At 39.3% G+C, this 9,480-nt stretch overlaps 1 protein-coding gene across 1 annotated transcript in view; it reads right to left on the reverse strand.

Annotated features, from left to right (window-relative positions):
• The window catches only part of IMPG1 (interphotoreceptor matrix proteoglycan 1), a gene marked incomplete at its 5' end in the record, with an annotated part of 223,893 nt that overhangs the window by 160,894 nt on the left and 53,519 nt on the right, over positions 1–9,480 (reverse strand). The window contains 2 exons of the mRNA XM_006896970.1: positions 2,985–3,137; positions 8,350–8,453. Coding sequence (XP_006897032.1) covers positions 2,985–3,137; positions 8,350–8,453 — 257 coding nt within the window. The remainder of the gene's footprint in view (positions 1–2,984; positions 3,138–8,349; positions 8,454–9,480) is intronic.

Consider the following 9,480-nt stretch of genomic DNA (forward strand, 5'->3'; position numbering starts at 1 on the left):
TGAGAAAAACTGGATAAATTATGTTACTGCATTTAAGCCGATGAGGGAGAGAATAGTTTAAAGTAATATATTTTAGGTCATTATGATTTTCTTAAGAGTCTGGAATGAGGATTGCAGAGTGGAATATACTCGGGGTGGTGGTGGGGGCTGGGGGATGTAGGGTGTATTATATACCAATGAAGGAGTTTTTCTTCTGCTTTTCAAGGAGAAGAGTGAACTGGGGGTGGAGGTGGGCAGGGAGAAAAGTGCAACAATGAATGAATGGAAATCCAAAATGTCTGTAGCTGTTCATTGAAATTAACATAGTAATTAAGTCTATAAAACACAATATATATGAATGTATGAAAGTTAAAGATTGTAGCAAATACAATGTACATGAATGAAACACAGTGTAGATGAATAAATACATGCAAAATTTAAAAAAAATAGACTATCAGTTTAAAGCACAAAGCCCCTGATCCAATCCATTGTTTCATATACAAATAAAACTTGGACAATGAATGAGGAAGACTGAAAAAGAATTGATGGCTTGGGATTTTGGTATTGGTAAGGAATATTGAATTTACCATGGATTGCCAAAAAAATCCGAAAACCAAAAAACAAAACAAAACAAGACAAAACACACCCCACCAAATTTATCTTGGATGAAATGAAGCCTGAATGCTCCTTAGAAGCAAGGTTAGGCATACTTCAACTCATCATACTTGTTGTTGTGTTGTTATGTGCCGTTGAGCTCTTGCAACTCATAGCAACCCTATGTACAACGGCTCTAAACTCTGCTCTGTCCTGTGCCAATCTCACTGTCTCCGACACTCATCCCGATTGCCCCAGTCACTGAATCAATCCATCTCCAAGAGGGCCTTCCCCTCCTGCACCTGCCTTCCACCCTCCCAAGCATGATGTCCCTCTCCAAGGATTGATCCCTCCTTACAACATGACCAAAGTATGTTAGACAGAGCCTCAGAATCCTTGCCTCCAAGGAGCAACCCGGTTTAACCCTCTCCAGGTTGAATCTGTTTGTTTTCTTAGCAGTCCATGGCACCCTCAGCACTCTTCTCCAACACCAAAGCTCAAAAGCAACAATTCTCCTTCTATTCTCCCTAGTCATTGTCCAGCTCTCTGATGCATAAAAAGTGATTGCAAAGACCATGGCCTGCACTTTGGAAAAGGTCACAATGGCTGGAAAAGTAGAGGGTCAGCAAAAGAGAGAAAGAACCTAAATGAAATGATCGACATAGTAACTGACACAATGGGTTTAAGCGCAGCAGAGAAAGCTCTGGTGGCCTAGTAGTTAGGAGTTGCACTGCCAACCCAAAGACACATAATTGAGTCACCACTTGTTCTGTGGGGAAAAGATGGGCTGTTTCTTCCTGTGCAAAATTTACAGTTTTTTAAAACCTTCTGGAGAGTCAGCTATGAGTCAGTTCTCATTCTGCAACATTTAACAATGGGAAGTACAGCAGAGATTGTGAGAATAATATAGAATCAGGCAGGGTTTTTGTTTGTTTTTTTTAAATAAGATTACAGTAAATTGGAGCCAACTTGGCAGTACCTATCAACAATAACAACGTTAATAGATGTGCTATTCTCGGGTATGTAAAAGAATCTTTTTGTGCTTTAGGGAGCACTGGTGGTGTAATGGCAAGAAGCTGCACTGCAATCCCAAAGGCATGCAGTTTGAATCCACCAGCTTCTCCATGGGAGAAGGATGGGCTTCTCCCGTGCTTCTCTTTGTGCTTTGGTTTCCTCACTTGAAACAAAATAGGATTTAATTTACAAGATAATGTAAAAATTAAATGAAATAATTATTAACAGTGCTAATTATTAATATTATTATCATTATAAATAACATTTTAAACTTAGAAAGGAATCAAAAGATTATTCTAAATTTTAAATGGGAAAACTAAGGCCAGGGAAGGTAAACTGTTATCAACTTCTCATGACTAATTCTTAGCAGAAATAGGACTAAACCAAAAAACCAGCCACCAATTTATTTGTTCGATCTCATAATGACCTTACATGTACTAGAATACAACATGCTTCATAGGGTTTTCAGTGAGAACTTTCAGAAGTTATGACTAGGCTTGTCTTCTGAAGCACTTCTAGGTGGACTGGAATAGCCAACCTGTTGGTTAGCAGGTGAGCATGTTAATTGTTTGAACTACTTAGGAACCTCCAGAAACAACTAGAACGCTATTATGTTTTTTGAAATATAATTTCATTTTTCAATGTCAGGCATTTCTGAATGATTAGAAGTCAGTGAAGACAATCATCATTCAATTTTAAAAACTCTCTCATGGACTATTACTAAGGTTTTGCTGAAAAGAATCTTTCAAAGAACAACGGGAAATTAATAAACTATTCTTTAATTAATTTTATTTAATAATCCATGTCTAAGTACTTCTCTGCTCCATAAACACTCATGCTGATGCTTTCTTTTTGAAAGTTGTAGAAGATGGAAATGATTCCTTATGTATTTGAGTGACTATATGCTGCTACAAGGAGATGCTGAAGGTTAAGGATGTTTCATTCGTTTGTCTCTTCTCTAGATGAAAAGAGAAAAATGTTGGCTTCTCCAAGTATGAAACAAAGAAACTTGTAGAAGTGGGATGTTATTTATTTTTTTGGTCATGTTAATTAAGATGCGTGTGTACCAGGCCATAAATGTTTAGGTAAACTAGTGGCATCCACTTCCTAAATAACATGCCTCCAGAAACACTATGAGCTTTGATAAATATTCATAGTTGTAGACGGGCTTCAGGCCTTTTGTTCATAGTGTTGCTATGAGTCGTGCTTGACTTGAAGACAATAAAAAACAATCTCATAGATGCTTCTACTTTTCAGAATTCTTTCTTTTTTAATTGTAGAAATGCAAAAAACAGTATTTGCCAATGTATTGTTGTTCATATTTATGGTTTGATGGCACCACAATGTTGCTCATGCTAAGTAAGCATCATGTGATTGTCTGGGGTGTGTTTACTCACCTGAAGTTGAGACTTGGCTACTAGCTCCTGGTAATACGGGGACTGGGAGTCAGTGAGATCTTCCTTGAGCCTCTGGCTAGCCAAGGTGATGCTGAGCTCCACCTTCTGCTCCAGCGGATCTTCAAGCACATTAGTGAGTTCTGTTTCTCTTTCCTGAGTTAAAACCAGAAGGACTTCTATTAATATGAAACACAAACAAATGATTGTAGCTTGCTATATTTATTGATGTTTTGTCAAGAGATAGTTGTTCCTGTGTGCCACTGAGTTGGAACTAATTCATAGTTGACTTTCCAGTGTGTTTTTAGAGGCTGTAAATTTTATGGGAGGAGATGTTCCTGTGGAGCAGCTGGTGGATTTGAATCGCAAACCTTAGGGTTGACAACACAACTTCTTACCACTGGGCTACCACTGCTCCCCAAGAAAAGCATTACGGAGGCTCAAGTGCCTTTACACTAATATTCTTAGTAATTTAGAAGAGTCTTCTGAATTTCTGAACAACAAAGTACCAAGGCATGATCTTTGTGAAGCCTACATACACATTTACATTGCTGGTGCATCATTAGGATTGCACTATATCCTTGAATTTACAAATGCTCTTTAATGAGAACTAGATTAGATGAAATAACCTATGAATGTTGAGAATGGTTTAATGAAATCACTAGTACTTCAACTTCACATTGAAATTAGTTCAATAGCACAAAAGAAGGTTTGAAATTCCTCTAAGAAGGAGTGGTATATTTGGGCCATATTTGGCAGTATTTGTCAAGTGTCTAAGAACAGAAGAAACACTTCTCTGAGAATCTGTATTTGGTCTCTGATGCCAAAGGGATACAGGTTGCTTGTCTCCATGGCGTCTGATCTGGGAACAGTGTTCTTTAATTGCTCTGAGTTCACTTGGGGTCTCTTGGCACAGAGCAAGCTTGGAGGTTGAGGTTAGACAGATTCAGGTGCTCAGACAATTCCAAGATCTTCACAACTTTCTTCAAAAAGTAGAAAAAAATACATGCATAAAGTAAAAGAATATCTCTTCTAATGTGTAGGATTTCTTTGAGTGTATTTAGAATCGAGGCAGCACACAGGACAAAAAAATGGAAAATGCCACTAGAGGCAGAATTTAACTGAGTGGTAGCTGGCACAGTTCCTCTTTTTTTCATACAGGTGGTGGATAATAATACAGCCTTTAGCTTGAATTGTGCACACAATGCTGTAGTAGAGTCATATTTCACTGACTATCGATGTTTATTTAGCTGAAATTTTCATTCATTAATTTAAAAAAAATTCACATTGGGTGTCTGTATGGGGGTGGTATCCTCATCTGCATGTGAAAGCTGGACAATGAATAAGGATTACCAATGAAAAATTGTTGCTTTTGAATTACTGTACTGGTGAAGAATATTAAATATACTATGGACTGCCAGAAGAATGAATAAATCTGTCTCAGAAGTAGAACAGCAAGAATTGCCCTTAGAAGTCAAGATGCCGTGACCTCATTTTATGTGCTTTTACATTATCATGAGGGACCAGTCCCTGAAGGACAATAAGCTTGGTAAAGAGTCAGGAAAAAAAAGAATGAAAAAAAAGAAGAAGAAGAATATCTTCAATGAGATTGTTTGGTACAACAGCTACAGCAGTGGGCATACATCAAACACTATGTGTATGTTGTAGGGCAGCACAGTATTTTGGTCTGTTACATAAGGTCACTATGAGTGGGAACTGACTGGAGGGCAGTCAACAACAACAACAACAACAACAACATGTAGTAGAATTTATCGAGAATTAAACGTATAGCATATGGTGTTATACTCTAAAAACTTATCATATCACTAGATTGCTGCTGTTGTGTGCTGCTGAGTCGGAACTTATGCATACCTGACCCTCCAGTGAATTTTCAGAAACAGTACATTGAACAGGAGGAGGCTGCCCATCCTTCCCTGCAGAACAGCTGGTGGATTCGAGCTGTGTGTCTTTGGGTTTTCAGCACAGCTTCTTATCATCAGGCTGCCTAGGTAGACTTGATAGTTAAACAAATACTTTAAATGCATTAGTTAGCGTTTCCTAACTTTACTTTTAGCTTCTAGACTGGGTTTCTTTGCCTTACATAGTGTTCCTGATAACCTTATTGTTGTGTGCTGTCAAGTTGGAACAGACTCATAGCTGACCCTCCAGAGGGTTTTCGAGGGAGTTAATCTCATGGGAGGAATTAGCCTGTTCTTATCCCTTGGAGCAGCTGATGAATTTGAACGGTGTGCCTGCGTGATTTCAGTGCAGCTTCTTGCTACTATTATGTGCTGTCAAGTCACCGGAGCCTCATAGAGACCCTATGTACAACAGCCCTAAACCCTGCTCTATCGAATCTCATTGTCTCTGACACACCTACCTCCATAACCCCATTCACTGAATTAACCTATCTCATAGAGGATCTTCCTCTCCTGTGCTTTCTCTCCACCCTCCCAAACATGACTTCTCTCTCCAAGGGACTGGTCCCTCCTTGCAACATGTCCAAAGTATGTCAGACTAAGCTTCAGAATCCTTTCTTACAAGGAGCAGCCTGGTCTCACCCTCTCTAGGATGGACCTATTTGTTTTCCTAGCCTCTTCTTGCCGCTATTAGCATCGGATAATACTAAAATTCTTTCCCCACATCTTCAAGTCTCTCGACAATATGATTTCAACCTATCTGATCAACTTGACTCACTTCTGTGGCCTGACATTTGTGGTATATAAGCTGACCACCGGAGCTCTCTATTCGCTGTTTTTCAGACACCACTCTGCTTATGCTCATCTCCCGATTGGAAAGCCACTTCTCCACTTCCTACATTCTCTGTCAGCCATAATCCATTCCCATGGCCACACACTTTTAAAAAGTTCTCACCAATATCTTGTGATCACTCTAAAATACTACCGATATCCCGTGATTCATTTAAAATACTACCTCTTCTGACAATCTTGGACAGAAGAACTATTTGCCTCTCTGAATTCCTATAACATTGATTAACCTCTGAATCACTCACTTGACACCTATTATAAATTTACCTAGATCTTCTTTTTGTATGCAAAACTACATATAATCTCCTTGAATCTTGCACGATTCTCACTCTTCACGGAATGTCCCAAAGCAGAAAACATAAGGCTACTTGTGCATAAGTCAGTAAATAATGTATGACTTGAGGGTCACTTTTTTGCAATCTATACTGGCATATCATTTGTCCCATTTTATATACCTGTTATATTTAATCATAGCCTTTAGACATTTTGTTGTGCTTATTTGCATTGTGAAGTCCTTGAAGACAAGGATTGTGTCTTGTTCATCCTAATAGCTCTAATTTATAACCCAATGTAAGATACACCAGAAGGTTTTAATAAAATGTTTGCTGAACAAAAGAATAAGTGAGTGACACGTGTGGTAAAAAAAGATTTTAAGAGGAGGATGCAAAGAATGTGAAATGAAATATTCAGGGGATATTTACTGGAGAAAGCAAGAGCTGTGCTAGATTTTGAGGAGATGAAACAGGCAGCTTGAGAGAGAAGGCAGACTTCAGCTGATTAAGAAATTGTATAGTGAACATATTTAATCTCAATAATTTTTCCAATGATGCTTTTTGTTCTTGTTGAGATAGAATCTTGGAGGAAAAGAAAACACTTCTATTTTTTGTTCATGCAAATTTCTGGTTCAGTAGTAGAATTCCACGTTGGCTGGCCTGGGTTCAATTCCAGTCAGTGCCCCTCATATGAAGCCAACACCCACAAGCCAAAGGAGGATTTCAAGTTGCTATGATGGTGGTTCCTGCCAACCATTCTGTGACTGTACAGGAAAAAGAACGAGAGTTCTGCTTCTTCTTTTTCTTTCTTTCTTTTTTTTTGTCAGATGATTTTATTTTTAGTTAACAGTAACATGCTACAGACTATGCCATCAGAGCGCCTTGGAAGACCTGATGTTTACATAGAAGGCCTTCCGGAAGCTCTGGTGGCATAATCAATATTATCTCCAGCCTCATGGAGTTTCCACCAGCGACAGCTTGGGAGAAAGATAGGCAATTGCTTCTTCTTTTTTTTTTAAAAAAATTAATTTTAATGAACATTTACAGAGACTTTGGATTTCCATTCCTTCATTGTTGCACTTTTCTTCCTGCCCTCCCCGCCCCCCACCCCCAGTACACTCTTCTCTTTGAAAAGTAAAAGAAAATTTACCCCAATGTTTTACAGTTCCTCCTCCCAGGTCCACTCCTCTATGCATCCTTCGTTCTGGACTTGTCATGACAATAATCTTGTTGTTGTTATGTGCCGAGGAGTTGTTTGCGACTCATAGCGACCCTATGTACAACAGCCCTAAACTCTGCTCTGTCCTGTGCCAATCGCAATATCTCTGACACTCCCATCCCGATTATCCCAGTGACTGAAGCAATCCACCTCATAGAGGGCCTTCCCAAGCATGATGTCCCTCTCCAAGAACGGGTCTCTCCTTACAACATGTCCAAAGTATGGTTAGACGGAGCCTCAGAATCTTTGCCTCCAGGGAGCCGCCCGGTTTAACCCTCTCCAGGATGAATCTGTTTGTTTTCCTAGCAGTCCATGGTACTCTCAATACTCTTCTACAGGACCACAGTTCAAAGGCATCAATTCTCCTTCTATCCTCCTTGGTCATTGTTCAACTCTCTGATGCATAACAAGTGATTGAGAAGACCATGGCCTGCATCAGATGCACCTTAGTCTCCAGAGAGACACCATTGCTCTTCAGTACTTTGGAGAGGCCCCTAACAGCAGACTTTCCCATGGCAATAATATTTGTGATAATTTTCCTTTTTTCTGCATTTCCTTTTCACTCAAATAAGTTGGCCATTGCTTCCATCTTTTTGGAACACTGGTATTTTTTTCTCATTTTGACACATAAGATTTGGATCATTTTCTTTTTCTCCATTATAATGGACTCTGTGGTACCTAACAGCAACAACCAAACCAAGATGCCTTATTCATTCAGGTCATGGTGACAAGCAAAGCTTCTATTCTTGCTATCAAAATGGGATTGTCTTTAGTGGAGAAAGAGCTTGATTGATTGATTGCTCTGTGAATCAATTTACTCATTAATTCATTCATTTCAATATGTGGTGAAAATCTGTTGTATATAAGGTACTAGGTGAAGAGAGAACTCCTGACCTCCTGGAATGAAGTTGCTTCTTGTAATTTCATCTACTTTTTGCAGTTCTCAAGCCATTTTTTCCCTCACACTTCTCAGAAAGTAGTAGAGCAAAAGCATTGAGTCATAATCTGTGGGGTAAGAATGCAGTGCTAATAATTCCCAACAGCCAATTAAAAAATAAGGAACTTGAAATTTCACATAATGACCTGAAAGGATCCTCAGAAGAACATACCTTTGCAGGCATTTCGGTGTCATTGAGGGCACCGTGGAGAATCTCATTGAGGAGTGCACTGTCAGGAGTGACAGGGAAAGGCTGAAGTGAGGCACTGGCAACATCTGAAGAAATGAAGAAAAAAAAAATTAGAGCAACAACAAAAAAATCAGGCTAGAAGCCCTTAAAGTAAAACAAGGCCAAAAATTCCATAAGATTTCCCTGTCACTCTGAAATTTATAAGTATTACTTTATTCTGAATCCATTTATTTTATTTATGATCAAATAAATACATGAGAAAAATTTTATTTATTCTTTTCTTACTTAGAGATATGGTTAGGTTCCAAAGATCAAATTATTATGTGAAAAAGAGTATGACCACATAAGAACACAAAATAGAGGATTTACATGGATTACATAACTGTCCAATCATACAATTATATAACCACCAAACCACTGAGAAAGAGACCAGATCAAGTGACAGAGTGCTTCAGCAATCAAAGTCAGTGTTACTTTCACTTCACACCTTGGCGTTTATTACTGCCAGACATTTATTTTTAATGTGAAAAATAATGTATTTTTCATTTTGTATAGACTATGCCACCATATCTCCTTAGCGTAGACTCCTAATCCAAGTGGAACTCTTTCTTTTTCCTCTTTTGAACGAGATTATAGTTACATTTACATTTATATTTATGTTTCTGTTTACGTTTACATTTATAATATATATATATAAACCCTAGGCCCAGGCTGGCTAGCCTCACTCCAGGTACAGAGCAAACCTGCACATCAAACACATTCTCGGAAAAGCAGTCCACTCCAAAGCTTGCCACGATTCCTGCACTCCCCACCACCATGCTCCTGCCTTCTGGCAAGTAGAGCTTCCCACGAGCCTGTGAAGGCGCCAGCTAAACCAGGAACAACATGGCCGATTCCTTCCCGGCTTCCTTCAGCTTAAGGCCACCTCCTGGGTCAAACCCTAGGCCCAGGCTGGCTAGCTTCACTCCAGGGACAGAGCAAACCTGCATGTCAAACACATTCTTTGTGAGCTTTGGAGTGGACTGCTTTTCCGGGAATGTGTTTGACGTGCAGGTTTGCTCTGTCCCTGGAGTGAGGCTAGCCAGCCTGGGCCTAGGGTTTGAACCAGGAGGC

The sequence above is a fragment of the Elephantulus edwardii genome, unplaced genomic scaffold, assembly GCF_000299155.1.
Source record: "Elephantulus edwardii isolate Elephantulus edwardi_28Jun2011 unplaced genomic scaffold, EleEdw1.0 scaffold00194, whole genome shotgun sequence".
Taxonomy (NCBI): Eukaryota; Metazoa; Chordata; class Mammalia; order Macroscelidea; family Macroscelididae; genus Elephantulus; species Elephantulus edwardii.